Raw genomic sequence first — 19,644 nt, 5'->3', positions numbered from 1 at the left:
TTCAAACCAGAACCGATATTTTTTAACAAATAGCAATTTGATTGGTGAAAAATGCCAAGCAGTATGAATGAAATTTCGTCAAAACTACACGACTGTGATTTGTGGTAAATCACTCTTGATATATTTTTAAATTTTCTGATTAATCTTTATTTTTTTTAAAATGTCATTCATCCACGTGGGCATTTGTGCATTTGGTGCATCAAAACTTTCCTACTAAGTAGCATCACTCTTGATTGGTTTAACGCTTTGTCATTACAATTCGTACCGAAATTTCTTCGTGCTCTAAACAAAATGTAGGAAAACTTGTGCAGATCATTCATTATAAGCACAAAATATGCAATCACCGTGTGCATGTCTTCAACTGCTGGCATATCTATCTATCCATCTCCTATTTGAAAACTTAATGTACAGTTATGTACCACAAAATGCAGCTAAGCTAACTACTCTGCTCGTGTTAAAAAGAAACGCTAATATATTTACAGGTAAGATTTCATCAATCTCCATTCTCCTCTAAATGAGTTTTTCTTTTTCCCATTAGTTTTTAGGTGAATTCTCCACTGAGTGCAGAAGCAGCTCTACGAATGGCTCTGGCAACCCTCCAAATCTCGTGTTGGATTGATGATAGCCTTTCTCTTTCACTTATACCCGACAATCTAGTGATAGAATCAGAAATCCCTGGGAAGAAATTCAACTTTTCATGGTTGCTTGAAGGCCCAAACACCTATAACAGAAAATGTCAGATTTTATGTTTTCATTTACAACATCGAACGATGATAATTTACACTAGTAACACACTCACGAGATGCTTGAACCACTGCCTTCCTTGAAGTCCATCTGCATCCAAGAAGCCTTTTTCTGCAAGCATTAGTCTATCATTCAATGCTCGCTTTTTCATATCTACAAAGCAACTTTCACTTTCTTGCAATCTCAGTTTCTGCAGCTCAAAACAAAGCAAAGAAAGACGAGCATAAATACATGGCAATAAGGAACAACAAGTTAGAGTAGTGTTTACAACATAAGAATCAATTTATGAAAACTGTTGCGGTTATTTTGACTTTACCTTTAATTCATCATTGGCTTCTTTGGCAGCAGAAGCAAATTCTTCAATTGAAAGGGTTAATGGGTGTAGAGAAATTTTCTGGTCTATCAAGTTGCTCAACGTGTTTTTGTACAACTGGCCAAAGCAAGGAAAGATTACATAATCAATATACGAATGATCGGCAACTAACACATGGTGCCAATTATACAATGAACATCAATATTATAAAAACTTTTTTTTTTTCATTTCTCACTGTTTGCTTCAGCCCCATGTTAATCTTCAATTCTTTCCTATTAGATAAACGGCAACGTTTTTAGATAAAATTTTTTTAATGCAATTCATGAAAATTCAATTTTAAATACTTTTTATGTTTAACAAGAAAAAAAATGATAGATTAATAATCAATGAAAACGTAATTGAAAGGAAGAACAGGATATAAATGCAACTTCCATGCATGTCAGTATGTCACTAACTAGTATCAACTAATTTAATTTTGTTAGTTTAAATCAGAGGTGAATATAAATGCACACCTGTAACTCATTTGCATATGGAACGTAATTGAAAGGAAGAACGGGATCATCAGCCAAGTGAAGGGCCAGAAGCCCCCAAACTCCAGTAACTGTTACAACAAAACACAGAAAATTTACATCTTCTGACTGTCACATGGATTTACAGTTCATTAAAAAATAAACATTTTTAAACCATATTAAAAGAGAAATCTAACCAGCAACATGGCGGTGGAAGAATGGATCTCCATACTCTGCCATCCAGTTATAGGAGTCGAATGCAGTGTGATAGACGGGAAAATCTGGAAATAGGAAAGATATTATTATTACATCACTAATTATTAGAAATCCAAGTCCATGGATATATGACATATTATAGACATGGCATATTGAGCTAGAAATAATTTAATTTTTGTATTACAAAACAATATATGCCTAAAGAATCTGGGACTGGACAGTGAATCATGAGATACATACCTCTTCCATAATACATGTCAATGGATGGAACCCCTGCGTGTTGCACAAATGGAGCAAAATCGGAATCTACTCCACTGAGCCTCTGAATCTGCAACCAACAAAACAAAAGTGGCTTAGCAATGAGGATACCACGACAAAGTTGAAACCCACTTTGAAAAAAAATGGGAAAAACAGACATTATTATAATACAGCTATATTTAAGTGTCTTCATCATCTAAGAGTCAGATATGATATCCTACTAATAAAATAAATCTGTCATATAGCGAAACAAAAGAATGCCAGTCTCCTACAAAGTCAGTTTCAGCTTTACACACTAGGGTTGCCAAAACTCAAGCTACTTGTGAAACCCCAATTATAAGCCATTCATTATCAAACTAATTTGCAAAACCCAAGACAAGTTTGATCAGTTACTGACAAATAATGAGTAACTGTAGGATCTGGTGCATTAAAATTTAAAGCAACAACGATAATCAAGAGATCATGGTTCTCCGGAACATCGTAACAATTGTATCAGACAAAACATATACGAGGCAACTGCAAGCAAATACTTGGCCAGTAGTGACAAAAACATTACATTATTGCCTCCACCAGCAGCAGCAGCCCAATTTTCATATAATGATACCCCCTCAGAGTCAGGATCCTTGACCTGAAATTAAAGCAAAAGCTGATTGATGTTCAGAATTACTGAATTACCAGGAGTAAGCATGATATATATGTTAAGAATTATCCATACGTATGTTTGCACATGTATTTATAAATGATTATACCTTCAACTAAATACCTTTTTTGTGACCTCAAGAATAAGACTGTCTAGCTGAGGAGTTGAACCAACAAAGAAACCAGGACCTTGCACAGCACAGTCCACATTAAGGTATGCTACAGCTTTGGAACCAAGATTAATAAGGTTTTGTTCAACCCACTCAGTGGATCCTATCTACATAAACAGATAAACTTGATTTAGAGCGAATATTGCAGGAAATGACACCATTATTGAAATAAAGCAAACTCATTTGATTTGACAGTGAGCATATCAAGAAGAAATTTGCAAGAGCAAGACCATGCAATTTAATTTAGAAAAATGATATTAGAATTTCACCCCAGATGTCCAAAATTATTTGTCACTGGTTTATCAACAATCACTGACACCCCATGATCATGGAAGCAGTTACATAACATATTAACAAGAATGAAAAATACTAAAAACCAAAGAAACTGATCATTTTCAGTATTATTCCTGGAACCGCAACGCATATCAGTTGTAATGAAGGAACTACTACCTACCATCCCAAATTCCTCTGCATCCCAACTGCAGAGAATGATTGTCCTCCTCGGCTTCCAACCCAAGCCCAATAGAGCAGAAAATCGACGAGCAATATCGAGTAGTGCAGCTGTCCCACTGCTGGGATCAACAGCACCATACGTCCATGCATCTCTATGGTTCCCAAGCAGAACATATCGATCAGGTTCTTCCGATCCCTTTATGACGGCAAAAACATTTTGAATGGTGGCCACCTTCTTTTCACCCTGAAAAACAGAAAGCAAATCAGAAACATACACACCAAACACTATCTATAAGCTTCAGTTTAACCGTTCCCATTTCTCCTTTTCAACTCCCCACCTCATTTCTATCAAATTAGATATCGTGAATGCATGATGAATAACATAGCAGCTGTTAGAAATACTACCAATACACCTCAGTGATCACGTTTAGTCCCAGCTCAGGAAAAGGACAAGGCAACAGAATATTCTCACTGCCTTATCAACGAATTCTCTTATAACAACACACCCACGTATTCTGTTATTCCTATATTTTTCAGTGTTATTGCAGATGGCCAATGTTTGGCAACAGCACTTCCTTTGCTTGTATCCTTCTATAAATATCGTTCAGGCAATGGAATAAAGCAGAACCAATATATTAATTCTCTTGTTCCTTTTATCTTTCTGCAGTAGCTTAGCCTAGTATCCTAACAGCAGCTGTATGAAAACGTATAATAAGAAGTCGCAGTACACTTTCTAACCCATTTTCGTTAAAATTTATCAAAAACTATAAAATTATTAGTGAACTCATTATAATATAAGCATTGAGACCCACAAATTTTTGTATTTTTCAATAAATTTCAACTAATAATAGAAATTCTATACAAAAAAAGTGTATTAGAAAATGTCTTCAAGGTTTGCCACAAAATAGAAAAGAGAAGTTGCCTACAATCATTGCTTAGTTTGCGTCAAAATAGAAAATGTTTTGTCTACCATATGTTTCACACGTGAAAAGTTTTGGCTTAACCAAAGGAAAAAAAAACTTTCACATTTGGCAGACCTTAGCCCTTACTTAGTAGTATCTTTTCCAAGTATAGGTTGTGCCAGATAAATAGAATGTAAAAAAAAAAAAAGAAAAGCAAAAATCATTTCTCAAACACTGAAAAGCATAAATGAGGCTTTTGGGTTGAAAGAGACACTACATATTTACATTTGCACCATCTCACCTGGTAAGTGAAATTGAGAATGGTGGGGCCAGGACCAACATTCCTGACCATAGACTTAAGGGTACCCCTCCATTGAAGGGGCAGAGGAACTCCCCCAAGAGAGGACAAAATAATATCAGCCACCTCAGCTGACAAGGGCATAGATGGAATTTTAGGAAACCTCTTCAAAACCTCACCATCTTCCAACCCCAGTGTCTCACCACCCTCAACCCCAGCCCACCCTGGAGTAAGTGGGTCCCCTATCCCCCCTCTCATCACATGTCCCCTCTCAAACCCCTTCCGCCACGTGTCACCCTCGCCGTAAACCAGCACCGCCGCCGCGCCGTTCGCCTCCGCCCTCTCCACCACCGCGCCCCGCCCCATCCTTCCGCCCTTACGCACCACCACCACGCAGCCGCTCACGTTCACTCCCATCGCCGCCAGCGCGAGGTAGTCCCTCTCCCTCCCGTAGTTCGCGAACACCGCCCGCGCGTGCACCTTGCCCGACGGCGAGTACGCGTGGTACGCCGCCACCACCCCCGGCCCCGACGCTTCGGTGAGCCGCAGGCTTACCGAAGCGCCATCGCTAAAGTGCGCCGAGAGGGAAGAGCGCACGGGGAAGGAAAGGAGAGTGGTGTACGTTGTTGTATGGGCCTGTAGGCCCAATGAAGTGAAGTGGTTGAGAACGTGGCGGGTTGTGTCTGAAGCGGGTTTTGTTCCGGCGAGGTGAGGGTGCAGGGTAAGAGCGCGGAGGTAGGAAGAAATGGTAGAGTTTGAGGAAGTGGAAAGAAAAAGTTTTTCCAATTGAGAAAGGCTTTTGGAAGTGAAGGAAGGTGTGGAAGAGTGAGGCAAATGCAGAGCGTAGAAACCCAGAATGCAGAGGATCAGCAGCACCACCATGGTGCTCAAAGGTGAGGGCTTTGTTGTCAAAACGTTCATCGGTTTCGGCATCATTTTGTGATGAAGAAGAATAAGAAACAGAGCAGGCTCTGTTTATTAGGGGAGAAAGAATATTACTATTATTATTATTATTATTATTATTATTATTACTAACACTTCGTGTGCCTTTTTATATGGGAAATGAAATGATGGTGATCTTTAGGAAAAGGGGATGCGTCTTGTGATTTATTATTATAAGGATGGGAAGAGGTGGATGACAGTGACGGAGGTAGTACTGTGTGTGGATCCATGCACGGTGGAGGTTCGATTCACAATGCTATTTGTCCCCGGAACAATCCAAGTTTGTCCAGGACAGCAACCCTAGTCACTACTCACATCAAAATATTGGTTTCATGAACCATTTTTTTTATACTATATGCATTTTTGAATAATTGTTAAGGTGAGTTGAATTTTGAAAACTAATTAGGATCGTATCAAATTTTTATTTTTATTTATATATTATACACAGAGTGAAATTTCAACAATATCCTCTTATACACAGTGAAATTTGAAGTTACTAACTGAAGCAACCTTAAGTTTTGACAGTATCCATGTTATATTTAGATACTGAGAATATAACCCCAACTTGTGGCTATTAAATCAACAAAAAAGTTGCTCCAGAAGCAGACATGAAAACTTTTGCCTTTTTTCTTTTGATTTTTTTTCTTCAAAATTCATCTCTGTCTGGTGTGAAAAAGAATGAGAATCAATATCTTTGTATCTCTCTCACTACGAGATCCATGCCAAAAGGAGAGTGGATGTCCACGCCTGTGTGAGTGGGGAGAGCATTAGCTCTTGAGCATCCATTATGTCTCTCCCGGGAAAAAAAAAAGTAAAATAAAAGAGTTATCATTATGGTATCATCATGAACATGCAATCATTATAATATGCTTTTCTATGGGCATGGGGACTTAAGGGAGACCCAGGGTGTTCCCTAAGATTCTCCAGAGTCCAGACACTACTCACCACGTGGGACCCTTTTAGATTTGAAGCTATTTAACGGCGTTCAGATTTGCTACGTGCCATCTTAGTGAGGTGGTGTTATCTTATCCTTTAACCGAATGGGGCTTTGAGTAGAGTGGCTGGCAGAATCATGGCATTTTTTGATGCGATCTGTTAAAACATTTAAACCTTCGCCATTAGTCCATGATGTGTATGATGAACATGTACGATACTGAAACAGTTTTAAGAAGAAGACTAGAAGGCGCTATGCGAGGCAAAGTTAGGTAGATAAGATTCAGTTAAGATTATTGCAAGTGTGTCCCAGCCGTGTGGCTGACCTTCACAGCCAAACCACACAGGAGAAAACAAAAACCAACGTTAAAGAATTTGCTATTGCTGTTAATTATCTTGTCGATTTCTGGTCAAGTTGAGTGATTTTGCTCATCTGTGTCAGCTTAACTTGTTTCTTAGCCCAAGTTGAGTGTGTTACTTAGCCAACACCATCAAATCGCACAGCTCAATTCACAAGTTTATCGTGCTTGATCACGGTCAATTTAAATTTTAAGTTAAGACCATCTTTACCGCAGGTTGTTGGAACAGGTTCTTAGATGCAAGAACAGTTATTCACAAGAACTTCCACTTGAGGGGAAGGGAAGTTTTCCACCGTGGAAGAACAGTTCCTCCCGAGGAATTACCTTTTGGCAATGAAAAATTAATTTTTGCATATCTCACTTTAACTAATTTGAGAGGGAACCAACGAACAGATTCAGGAGCCAGTGTGAATTTCTTTTACAAATCAAAACTAGATGAAGAACAACAATAGCTCATCCCAAACAACAAAATCAAAATAATCAATTAAGAACAGAAAAAACAGAAGACTTGCAGATCTGGTTGGGACTTGTGAGTTATGACCATTTGATTCCCATGGAAGCCATCTGAAGAGCGCGTCTTTTTCGCATTGAAATGCGCACAGCAAATGATAGTGACAAATCATAACACCAGCCAAGTTCAAGGATTATATCTGAAATATTAGTGTAGAACCTTCTCTGATGTGATAACAACCCACGTGGATGTCTAGGATTCTCTGACCGTTATAGTTGTGCTTATATATTGTCCAGAAACTTTTATATAAGGAAGAAGAATTAACGAATTCATTTTATTTTTCCTCGATAGTGTTTCTTTTGGTAACCCTAGTATAGCATTTTTGCTCCATCTTTTTCACACCGCAACCACCCATCATTTGGGTGCTTTCATTCATCCGTACCATACTACCATGACCCCCGACCCAACGTCAACCCTCCTCCTACTTCCATTGATGAATTTACCATAATAACCTTTAAAGTTTGGGGAGGGGGGCTTTTTAGCTAGTGCGTATGTTCTTTTAGGTAACAAAGGATATTTATAATCACGAAAAACACATGAGGGTTTAAAATGTCATTTTACATAGTAATCTTTTGAAGACTTGGCAACATTATAAGAAGGCTATCAGAAATGACATTTTACATAGTAGTCATTTAAAGAGCGGAGTTTTAATTTGTTGGCATCCTCCTCAAGAAGGGTGGGTGGCTATTAACCTTAATGGATCGATCGGCTAGAGGTCAAGGGGGAAGATGCTTGCTGGGGTGGTTTGATAAGGGGTGGTAGAGGAGATTGGTAGAACAACCTCGTACATAACTGAATTATGGGGAGTTCCAGAGGGGTTGAAACTTGCTATTTTCAAAGATTTACAATTCAAGGGAATCTTAGGCAATAAATTGGGTAATGCGAATGGTTGGAGCTTGATTTAGGAGATTAGAAGTCTCAGGTTACAATTCTCCCTTGTTAAATTTTCTCATATTTTTTGGCAGGGTAATGCCTATGCGGATGCTCTTGCGACTTTGGTTTATGATTTAGAGAGTGACTATGAGATTTTTCAGCACCCTCCTGCAGCTGTGCAGAGTTTGGGGGAGTTACTCCAAGACTTATGAAGCTACTATTCCGTACTACCAATAGTACTATTGGCACTACCCAGCTTTGTGAAATCTCTCTTTTGTCCATTCACCAAATCCCTTTCCCCCTCAAACTTCTCATCGAACCACCCCACCCCATCCTCCAACACCGTCGCGTCCCCTCATCACGCCACCACCCAACCCACGACCCCTACTCGCGCAGCACTGCACAATCTTCGCCACAAATTTGAACCTAGACCCCAACGTCAATCACGCGCAACACCACACCAACTCCACCCCAGATCTGAACCCACTCCGACTAGATTTGCACACGATCCCTCACCGCGCCACCACCCAATCCATAACCACCACACCATCTCCATCCTATATCTGAACATAGCGACCCCAATGCTGGCCGCGTGCAGCACCAGCACGGTCCAACAACGTCGCGCCACTCTGATGCAATCCTCCCTAGGAAGGGACCAATCACTAGAACCATGAGCAAGAGGCTCCAAGAAGATTGGGCTAGAGCTGCTGAAGAAGGCCCTAGGGTTCTCATGAACCTTAGGGTAGATTTCTGAGCCCATGGGCCAAGGTTGGGTCCAATTATCTTTGTACATATTAGACTAGGATGTCATTATATTTGGTCCTTGTATATAGGGCTCCATATTGTAGGTAGGGTACCCTAGAAATATAGGATTTTTCAGCCCTTGTATTTTTGGGCACCTAGACTAGTTTTTGTATTAGGGGTAGTTTTGTAATTTCACATGCACTAAGTGGATATTTGATGTGTGTGGTTGGAAATAAATTTAATTGAATTGGTAGAAGCCCAATCCAATTAAATTTTAGAGGGGGAGGTGAGCATTTGCTTACTACACCCCATTGCCACATCATATAGTCACACTTTGTGCATGTCCTTCATGCTTTTCATGCCTCATGACACCTAAGCACACTTAGTGGAGAATCTTGTAATTGATCTTGGATTAGTGGGCTGAACCATAACTAAAATTCACTAATCATAATTAGTGAAATTTTGGCTCCAAAGTTTGGCTCCACAAATTCAATTTCAAATTCAAGTGAAATTTGAATTTCCCTCCAATTTTGTGTGACACTTAGGTTATAAATAGAGGTCATGTGTGTGTATTTTTTTCAACTTTGATCATTTGAATATTAAACTTCAGATTTCAAAGCTCATTTAGAGCACAAAATTTCGTGCTCTTCTCTCCCTCTCCCTTCATTCATCTCCTTCTTCCTCCAAGCTCTTATCCATGGCCTCCTATGGTGGTGAGCTTCTTCTAGACTCATCTTCTCCTTGAAGTGGCGTCTCCTCTCTCTCTCCCTTTCTCCATTCCGCTGCCGTTCATCTTCCAAGAAGCAAAGGAATCCATTGATGAAGAAGATCCTAGGCCTACAAGCTCCAATGGAGCTTGCATCACACTCCCTACCCACGACCCACGACCCCTACGCGCACGACCTCAATCTCTGAGGCTCTTCGTGTGTGACTCTCTATCTTCAGATATGGGTTCTTGGGTTTGGGGATTTTTGGATTTGTTGGGTTTCTAGGTTTGGGATGGAGACCGGGGTCTATGGTGTCGGGGTGGTTGTTGTTCCAATGATGTTAAGCCAACAATGGAAACACGATTTCATTTTTGGAATTACATAAAAACTCAACCACGTGGATAGTGACAATAATACTTTTGGTGGTGCCAATAGTAGCTTCCCAAGACTTATTTATTTTTATGTGTTATTTTTTTTTGGCCTTGGCCCGTTGATTAGAAAAAAATAATACGAAGGTTAAAAACGTCATTTTTGAATTATTAGGCCCTATATAAATTTCGGGAGGGGCTAAATTTTTCTCTCTCGTCTCGTGGAAGTGTAAGCAAGCAAAACCCTAGCGGCGCCTGCTTTCTTTGTTCGTGTTTTGCATCAGGTGCGAACTCACCCTATTGATTTCTATCCACAGCTGATCCTTCTTCTCTAATTAATTTATTATTATTTTTCATGTATTGTTCTCGCTTCACTGCTTCTTATTTGGCTCCGTCATTTGAAATTGTTTTCTTTTAATTCGAGTTTCAAATTTTCAATATCTGTTACTGTGTTTATGATTTCAATTTCATGGTGGAATTATTATTGCTTTCTACGTGACGTTGAATTTGTACTGTATGTGTTGATCTTTTGTTCTTAATTTGGGTCGCATAGTGTTTGTGGCTTGTTTGGTGAAGTAACGTAGACCCGAGTGTTCTAACAAATGATATGTTGGATTCTTTCATTAGCATGCTTTTTGGAATTTTTGACCTTTGGAAGTCGTATACTGTTCAGCATCACTAAATTTAGTCCTCCCTCAACAAAAGAATCTGGTGTAGGATGCATCCTATCAAATGAAACAAGGTTTATGCTGAAGTACAAGAAGACTGATCTGTTATTTTGATGTTATTGCTGGACTTGGTTTTCTTTTTTCCTTTTATGTGATGTGTGCCATGTCCATATTTGTATTTTTACCCTATCAGTTGTTTGGTTCGTGTGAAACTGTGAATGCTTTTGTTATTTCCTGTTACTTTGGATGTCTTCAATTTAAGGTTTTTAGTCTTCTGGATTTCGAAGGTGATACATATTTACCTGTCACGGTGACCAATTAGCTGTGATGCATTAAACCCAATTGTTTTCCACATTCATCTCATAAAAACTGTTGATTGTGTTTGAGCAGGATGGAGTCTCAGGTGAAGCACGCACTTGTTGTCAAAGTTATGGGTCGTACTGGATCCAGAGGACAAGTGACCCAGGTTAGAGTGAAGTTTTTGGATGATCAGAACCGTCACATCATGAGGAATGTGAAAGGACCTGTGAGAGAAGGAGACATTCTCACCCTACTCGAGTCTGAAAGGGAAGCAAGAAGATTGCGCTAGATGGTCTCTTTTTTTTGGCTTGCCTCCAAATTCGAACAAAAGCAATATTTTTCTTGATATTTATGGTAGTTAGTCGGTGCTAAAGGGGTTATAGCACCCTATCTTATTGTTTTGGATCTATTTTCATTCGAATTATTGCTTGAATTTTGTATGTTTAAACTTCGAGATTGAGGTATGCTTTGGTTTAATATATGATTTGAATTATGGCTTAAATTTTGGATTAATATATGATATGTCTTCTATATATGGCGCCATTCCTGCTATACTCTACATCGTCCTCTGTTGAACAGTGGGTGTGTTGCTGCTTATAATTTCAAACTAAAAAATGTTGGTGGTAATTGGCGAGATATAATAAGCTAATGGTGTAACCATGTGTTATCTTGATTCGATTTTTAAAATCATTTTTATACTCGCGAGATGGATTTATTATTTCAATTCTGGTTGCAAGTGGCTATGATAAAACACGGCTTATAAGGGGATGGCTGGCTACAATTTTATATAATGACCTAAGCGAATTATAGATTATAAAGCTGAGCAAGTGTTTAAATAAAGTATGAATCGACCAACTTAACCTATAAGAATGTAGCATTATTTTTTTTCCTCACATTTAAATGTGGATGCTTTTTCAATCATTTGATTAAAAGTCACTTAAACTGTTCCACGTTCATGGCAATTGGCAAAGCAGCTTCATATAGTTTCAAACTTTTTATGCTTTTTTTGGTCTTTTTCCACCGCGGTGTGATATAATATTTTTGCATTCGATTACTATTTTTTCAGACATCACTTTACTTCGTTAGTACTAGTTAGTGGTAGTGACAACATTATCAAATAAATGGAAAAAGTAATTAGTTCTGTTAAACTTTACTCTTTGCGAATCCACTAAGTAATACTTAGTGAGTTCAAATACTAAATAAACAAAAGTAGAAAGGATAGAGTTAGGGGACAAATGACTCTTGTTAAACCATATACCAAAATCAAACTTCAGTTAAGGCCATTCAGTCTTGGTCAAGGAAAAATGCATCCAATCATCCATGAATCCAGAAAGTGATGCTTTGAACTCCCCCTCCGACCCTCCCTTTTCCTCTATTGACAAAAAGAATCTAATGAATTTTAAAATGTAAGTTAAGGACAATTAGGTTCTGTGGAACTGAAAAAGAGCAAAGAGGAGCACAACTCAAAGCACATAAATCAAACAATTGAGCAGGCTTTCATTAGCATTTTGCTGTAACCACTTATGTAGAAATATCAAATTGAGTTGTATAAAAGCTTCAAGCCTTCAACTAAGTAAAATACATGCTAGATGCATCAAACTCCAACTATTGTGTTGTAAGTGCCATAAAATGCGAAAAATAATCCAGACAATAATACAATAGAATCCAAGGCTTTTTGCCAGATGGGTAGGGAAGAGCCAAATAACTTTAGGTGAAATGTGGCTGGCATAACAAATGAGAGCATTGCACATAAGGTACTCCCCACAAATGAGGCATATACACCAAATTCTGGCACAAATGAAGCTAAGACTGCCAGTCCAACCACCACAATCGCTCGGCTGATGTACATGCAAATATTTTCTAGTCCTGTTGAATCATTATTGTTTCTGAGGATGATTTTGAGTTTCCCTTCGAAAATCTCATTAATTGGGTGTAACATGATTGGGAGTGTGAATGCAAGCCCCACACATAATCCTACCTGTCATCATATAAAATGTTAGAGGTCTGACAGACTCTCTGCTGAGCAATATGAAATGCAGCAAAAAATTGAAGATTATGGAGTTCTGGCAAAAGAAACGTAGATTCTGCAAAGTGTACTATCCTAGTAGACATGACTAAGGACAAATTAAAATGCACAGATGCATATATTATGCAGTGCACACAGCAAGATGTAATTCACTAGATGTGCTAAACGGGACAGAGTACAGACACAGACACAATTTAGGAATGACTCTTTGTTGTAAAAGAGATTAATTGACACAAATTAAAAGCCATAGTTATATCTCATCAGATGTTTATCAAACACCATCACCTCTAAGCACTAGGTGTTTCAAGCCAGCCATTAGTATCCTCAGATAACATGGATCGTGGATGTAAGTGAAACAAGCATCATGATAAAGGGTTTTCAAACAGATTCCACCCAGCCATATCAATTCTATGTTGGCTTTTCCAAAGATTTTCTCATGTTGCAATGCCTACAAGCCCTACTGGAATGGTGGGTGTATGAGATATATCCAAAGACAAGTCCATGTCACTGATAGTGCTTTGTATATGAAGAATTATGAAGGCATTGTACCCTTTGCTTATAAATATTTGTTAACAATCTACTAAATTTGATGAACAACAATAAAAATGATGTACAGGGATATATCTGGAACTGGAAGGTGGTATAAGGTACTATCCTTTACAAATCAAAGTCAACTGGTTGAGGAAAAGAAAACAAAAAAAAAAGCATCACATTGATTAGCTCTAACTGCAAGAACTATCTAAGAGTAACTTCATAAGCAAGTATACAAAAAGAACATAGGAGCTCAAAGTATGGATGTCTTTACTACCTGTACTGCAAGAGATGACCAATTCCTAGGGAGATTGAGGGTCACAATGTCTCTAGTTTCTTCACCAAAAGCCATGTAGCCACAAAACCCAAAAAGAATGTACACAAGTGTTATCCCACCAAAAGTCTGAGCCAGCAATATTGGGAACTTTCGTCTATCCTGCATAGAATTCTCTAAGGCCAGTGTCATTCCAAACCCCTCAAAACAAAAAACAGCCATGCCTGCTGCAAACGGCAACCCCCCGATGTTGGATGTGATCATTGTCCTTTGCCCAAATGAAAATCCCTTCCCGAAGGCCCGTTGTATATCTTCCTTCACCACAATTCCCATGGCTACAACATTGCACACATCAGCAAAAATGCTGAAAGGAGCCAAAGCAGATAAGCTCCCTATCCAAGACAATCCAATCTCAACAGGTACCAACATAAATATGTAGGAGGCCATTGATAGTCCCTGGCCTTGGAATACAGAATAAAGGTTTTGTCCAATAAAAACAAAATAAGCAACAGACCCTGCACATTGTGCTACCACAATTATAACTTCTGTCAAATACCGACCAGGGGTTCCGAAGGACCTATAACCCAAGTCTCCATATGTGTTTGATTCCCCTAATGGTTCTTCTGATGCCAATTTTTCTCTGCACATAACCTGTGTCCACAAAATAAAAAACCAAACCTTATAAAGACAGGACAAGGAACAAAAAAAATATGTACCATGCAGCTTTAATCTATGTCCTTTATTTCTTTTCTTTTCGGTAATGAAGTCATCTAAGTCGAACAACTCAGTGACATAGAAAAAACATTAAAAGATGAGTCTATAATATTTGTGAAAGTACGGCAAGAAAGCAACTATCAATTGCTAATTTGCGATCATTCATGGTTGCCTTGCCCATGTCACAAAACAGAGAAGAAAAAACCAAATTGATTTAAGCTACAAAATTCCAATAGTATGTTCAAATTCTATGCATATTTTCTCATCTGGATTAAAAAAAAAAATCAACTACTGTCATCCAATCCGAAACCATCTCACGCACCATCATTGTCAACTAATCAGACATCATCCTGGATAACACTTCTGAGTAAACTAATAAGATGATAGTGTGTTTTGATAAATTCTTACAGTGTCAAGTGTGAACCAATAAATAAAAAAAATCAACTAATCAGAAACCATACGTACTAACTACGTGTAATTAGATGACAATATAGTGTGTTGTTTTTAAATTCTTAAAGAGAAAGGAAAAAGAAAAGATTCTTGCATTCTAATAAAATTGATTGATGCAATGATTGAGAAAAGAGAGATGAGAGATGGCCCACAAGCAGTAGCATGCAATAGTAGGTGGATATGCCGACGATGGCAACCCCGAGCGATCCAGCGACCCATCCAGCGATCCGAAAAGCGAAGGGCAATCCCAGAACCCCAGTTCCGACCACGGTGACGATGATGTTTCCCAACGTTTGAAGCTTCGAAGCTCGTTTCGAATTCGACGAAGGCAGAGGTTCCAACAGAGGAGATGATGCGATGTTGTTGTAGTTCTTTGTGTCCTGCCCCATGATACCCGATCTACCCGGAAATGTTTCGGAGTCAGAGGAGAAAAAAAAGGGAGTTCACCATGTCGTGTCGGATACACGTCACATCTCATGAATACAGAACAGAGCCATCAGAAGCGATCGTTAATTGTGGGGATAGGATAAGATTCCAAACGGTGATTATTGAGAGTTAAAAAGTGTGGTTGGGAATGCGTAAATATACTTAATCATGCAGTTTGCCTGATATGATGGAAGTAAAAAATTAAAAACAAATCTTATGGCATAGTACTTGGCTGCTCAATCAGTCAAACTTTATGTGGTTAGAATAGAATTTATCATACCTGCCAGAACTTTAGCTTATGCATGTAAGCATTAATATTTAGTTTTATATAATTTTTTTGAAGGAGTTTTGTTTTATATAATTAAAAATTATAATAATTTTTTTTTAATATATTACCTATCTTCAAACAAATGAGATAATTTTATATGACATATAATAATAATAATAATAATGTCTACTCCCTGAATGTTGCTAGTCCACATGGTAACTTCTTCAAAACATTTTAAAAAAATAGATAATATATATATATATATATAATATAAAAAATAAATATAATAAAATACATAACCATAGCGTATAATTTTATATATTATATAGATATTAATTATATCAAAATATTAATTATAAATATGTTTTCGTTATATTAATCATAAAATGTTACTAATGCTAAAAAAATCATATCCCTCTTAGCTATGTTCTCGTAAACTTGCAATGCCTCATTCACTTCTGACTTCCCCCATCTTCAAATACCCACTTATAAACGTATTTGAGCAAGCAAGGTCTCAAAACTAAGAATGACAAAAATATTTATACCAAACAAATACAGTACAAAATTGATAGTTAAATGGGTATTCATAATTTAATAAATATTTTACTACCCGCTTATTAACGGAGCATAACAGGTATCAAGGTACTTGTGCAGCCTTGCCTGTGAATTATTGAGAAATTACTTAAATAATCTTACAATAGGCGATGAAAAATTGAAGTGCATGGAGACGCCAATGTAAAAGGAAACATTGTAGAATGATTGCGTCTACTTATGAAGTTATATACAGAAATCTCTATAACTTTGAGACTTAAGTGCTGTGAACTATCACAAAAGCATTCAGAAACATGAGTTTTGCATTTGTACCATGTCTTAGAACATTTTTGTACATATCCTAAAAACTTCTACAACGCCTCAAAGCAATATGGCTGACAAACACAGTCCATGGCATGGATCAGTTTCCTGCGAGGTCCCACTGCACTGGCGCCCATATCCTTGAGTTTTTTCATGGTTAGGTTTACCAGCTGATACTTACTGAGACTATTCCCCTGAAAAATTCTCACAAACTGCCCCAGTCCAAGTGAAGTCAGCCAGTTGCTCAGTCCACCAGCTCTTTCAAGCTTCCTCTCAAGGTTTGATGCTCGCAAATTTTTATTCAGAGTTTCCTGGTTGAAGGACCTTCTTGGTGCAAGTAGTGTTCTAGGCTGCTTAATAACTTTTGATGCATCAGAAACTCCAAGTAGTTTATGTAACTTCAAACTGTTCATTGCTTGTGGATTTTCTGATTCTATTCTTTGATCTAAAGATGGTGGATTGACCACAGTTGATTTAGGTAAGGTAAGGAGAGCTTTTCTTTCGGCATGAGTCTCCTTTTGGACAGCCAATAAAGTGGCTTTCTCATGTTCCTTACCTGAAGGATGTACAGTAGATGTCTGCATGGGAAGCTGCACATGGTTACTTGCTATTTCAGGAGGCATAAGATGCATGTGATTTGGTCCTTGATTTGCTATTAATGATCTATCATTGAGAGGTGCAGCAGGCACCAGAATGGTGACTCTCTGCTTTTTCACTATAATCCAATCACTATCCTCATGCTGATTATCACCGTCTCCAGAATCAACAAGGCAATGTGAAGAAGTACCACTTTTTTTACCAGGAACTTCCCCTGTGCGTTTCTGCTTTGTTTTCACCATTGGCCAAGAACCTGCACGCCATTAGTAGGATGTATAACGTTAAAACACTAACAAAATTCAAGGTTCATTTGATCAAAAGGTCACTATTAAATCAATGAAAAGAATTACTTAAAAGTTAATTTTAAGCAAAATGATTATTAACCCAATTCAGATTATGTGTGTGCTTCAGATTATGTGGCTTAGAATTCAGATGAGCACAGATCAAGTGGCAAAATTAATAGTATCCACTTCGGAATTCAAATTCAGACAAAGAGAATAATAAGCTAACCCATAAGGTGCAGATGCAAATGAAATGCAACAAATCTTCAGAGAAGTACCAAAAAGATTCTTTCTATCTAAAATAAATAACAAATAAATTGCTTGGCAAGTTTTTTTTATCAACCTAGAAACAAAAAGTTCTCGTAAATTATGTTTATAAGCACAGCACAGAAAATAAAGAAGTAATGAGCGCAAATACCTTTACCCTAAAAAAATCGTAGAGCACTGAAACTACAACAGAATTCTTATCAACTGAATAAAAACTAGGAGGCTTAAATTTCTCGAAAGCAATTTTGATAATTCCTAAGCATTGTCTCATAATCTGAATCCAATGTGTCCATTTGTTGTTTGCTAAAATGTCTGACAATGTTGGATCACGAACTAAGTATTGGCTTTTAAAATCGCACTATATTACAGTGAAATACAAAAACCCACAATTTCGAAATCTAAATGCTACCTAACAATGAAATGAGGAGAATGAAAACCCGCACAGACAATGACAAAAATCAAGAGATTGGGTCAAAATTAGAGGAGAGGAAGGAGTGAGCAAAAATACCTGGGTCCTGGTCCAAAGTCTTTGAATGAAAATTGAACTAAGCAATCTTGAAAACTTGCGTGCCCTGATATTCGCTTCAGAGCTCGGCAAATTGGGTATAACTCAAGCGGGATGAGACACATCTTTGGGAAAGGAAATTAGGGTTTATTATCGAATTAAATTACCTTTGCTTAAACAGACTGTTAAATTGAAACAAAAAAGACAAATTATTAATTTTATAATTAAAATTAGTATTTTACCAATTATATAAAGAAGAATATTAAAATTTATAATCAAATTTGGACATAAGATTAATGCATACTTTTATGGGATTACAATTTAAAATAAATAAATACTTTTAATATATAAATTATATTTTTTTATATAGATTATAACTATAATAACTATATATATTGGGTGTGAAAAATATTAGAAGTTAGGAGCTTTTTTGAACAAAATCATTTTTTTGGAATTTTTTAATAAATCCCTCTCATCTTTATATTCTCTATATTTAAATTAAAATAATTTTTTTAAATGAAAATGTTTTTATTATCTATGTTTTCAATGAAAGTATTTTTTTTTTATTAAAGTTTAATGGCAATGTAAAGTATTTTTTCAATGAAAGTATTTTTATTTAGTAATTCAATTATAAATTATTATTGATATTATTTTTAAAATAATTATCATAAAAGTCAATAATTTTCATGATGACAAATGTGTGGTTGAATGATACTTTAAAATCATTTTATAGATTAATGCATAACCTATTTTTTCTTTTGAGTTTAATTAATCATATAAAATATTTTTTTAATTTTTATGAGTTTTGCTTACATGTTTTATAGCAACTATTATTTTATTTTTTTAATAAAAAGGTTTAATTATTAATTTAATTCCTAAATTATTTTAAAAGATTTTATTTGCTCTTCAAGTTTTAAAAGTATTTAATTTGATTCTCAAGTTAAAAAAATGTATAAATTTAATTATTTCCTTTCAATTAAACTGACAGCATTAGGATTAAGAATGCTAACTTTTTTTTTTTCACGGATAGCAGTTAAAAACAGTCACTATTTATTATTTTTAAAAATTTTCAGATTTGAGCGAGTATACGAGACTAATTTGAGGGCACCCCACCGGTTTTGAAATCCTCTAGTGCCACGTGCGACACAATTGCCATCACCCTCTCCCACAACTGCTTGAAAATGATCAAATTGATTTCATTTAAAATAATTTCAGAATTAAATTAAATCTTTTAATATAATTTGAGAATCAAATTAATAATTAAATCAATAAAAAACTATAAGTTGATAAAGTTTAATTCGTTACGTATTTTTCCATGTTCAATTAAACTTCCATCATCTAGTATCTATATGTGAGTGTGTTTTACCATATAATTTTAGGTTTAATTACCTATAAATGACTTTTTTAATACAGAAAGTATATATTTTAATTCTCAAATTCTTTAACTAACCAAGTTAAAAAAATAATAACTGACCTTTTAGAAATTAAAATATATATTTTAACAACTGAAAAAATCATTTATTAAAAAATTTAATTATTAATTATA

General features: G+C 36.6%; 4 protein-coding genes and 1 long non-coding RNA gene across 5 annotated transcripts; 2 read left to right on the top strand and 3 right to left on the bottom strand.

The window, feature by feature from the left end:
- Positions 1 to 294: 294 nt before the first annotated feature.
- Positions 295 to 5,596, bottom strand: LOC100798131 (probable glutamate carboxypeptidase AMP1). Its single transcript, XM_006604616.3, has 10 exons — positions 4,506 to 5,596; positions 3,304 to 3,546; positions 2,804 to 2,956; positions 2,597 to 2,668; positions 2,023 to 2,110; positions 1,764 to 1,847; positions 1,570 to 1,658; positions 1,061 to 1,174; positions 800 to 934; positions 295 to 721 (listed from the first exon to the last, which is right to left on the bottom strand). Exons 1-10 carry the CDS (start codon positions 5,436 to 5,438, stop codon positions 542 to 544), a joined length of 2,091 nt encoding a protein of 696 aa, XP_006604679.1. The 5' UTR covers positions 5,439 to 5,596; the 3' UTR covers positions 295 to 541.
- On the top strand, positions 5,254 to 5,862 carry LOC121174136 (uncharacterized). The gene is made up of 2 exons (XR_005889960.1): positions 5,254 to 5,395; positions 5,587 to 5,862. It is a non-coding gene; the product is annotated as an uncharacterized lncRNA (long non-coding RNA).
- Positions 5,863 to 10,152: 4,290 nt separating this feature from the next.
- On the top strand, positions 10,153 to 11,409 carry LOC100788626 (40S ribosomal protein S28). Its single transcript, XM_006604615.4, has 2 exons — positions 10,153 to 10,223; positions 10,998 to 11,409. Exon 2 carries the CDS (start codon positions 10,999 to 11,001, stop codon positions 11,194 to 11,196), a length of 198 nt encoding a protein of 65 aa, XP_006604678.1. The 5' UTR covers positions 10,153 to 10,223; position 10,998; the 3' UTR covers positions 11,197 to 11,409.
- A 971-nt stretch (positions 11,410 to 12,380) lies between these two features.
- LOC100305659 (SLC5-6-like solute-binding domain-containing protein) lies at positions 12,381 to 15,510 on the bottom strand. The gene is made up of 3 exons (NM_001251753.2): positions 15,055 to 15,510; positions 13,742 to 14,389; positions 12,381 to 12,885 (listed from the first exon to the last, which is right to left on the bottom strand). Exons 1-3 carry the CDS (start codon positions 15,289 to 15,291, stop codon positions 12,502 to 12,504), a joined length of 1,269 nt encoding a protein of 422 aa, NP_001238682.2. The 5' UTR covers positions 15,292 to 15,510; the 3' UTR covers positions 12,381 to 12,501.
- Positions 15,511 to 16,332: 822 nt separating this feature from the next.
- LOC100785969 (uncharacterized) lies at positions 16,333 to 18,258 on the bottom strand. The gene is made up of 2 exons (XM_003554454.5): positions 18,102 to 18,258; positions 16,333 to 17,298 (listed from the first exon to the last, which is right to left on the bottom strand). The coding sequence occupies exon 2, from the start codon at positions 17,285 to 17,287 to the stop codon at positions 16,499 to 16,501; it is 789 nt and encodes a 262-aa protein (XP_003554502.1). The 5' UTR covers positions 17,288 to 17,298; positions 18,102 to 18,258; the 3' UTR covers positions 16,333 to 16,498.
- Positions 18,259 to 19,644: the final 1,386 nt, after the last annotated feature.

This window comes from Glycine max, chromosome 19, assembly GCF_000004515.6.
Source record: "Glycine max cultivar Williams 82 chromosome 19, Glycine_max_v4.0, whole genome shotgun sequence".
Lineage (NCBI taxonomy): Eukaryota > Viridiplantae > Streptophyta > Magnoliopsida > Fabales > Fabaceae > Glycine > Glycine max.
The sequence above is the reverse complement of the archived record's forward strand: the minus strand, read 5'-3'. Positions and strand labels throughout refer to the sequence as shown.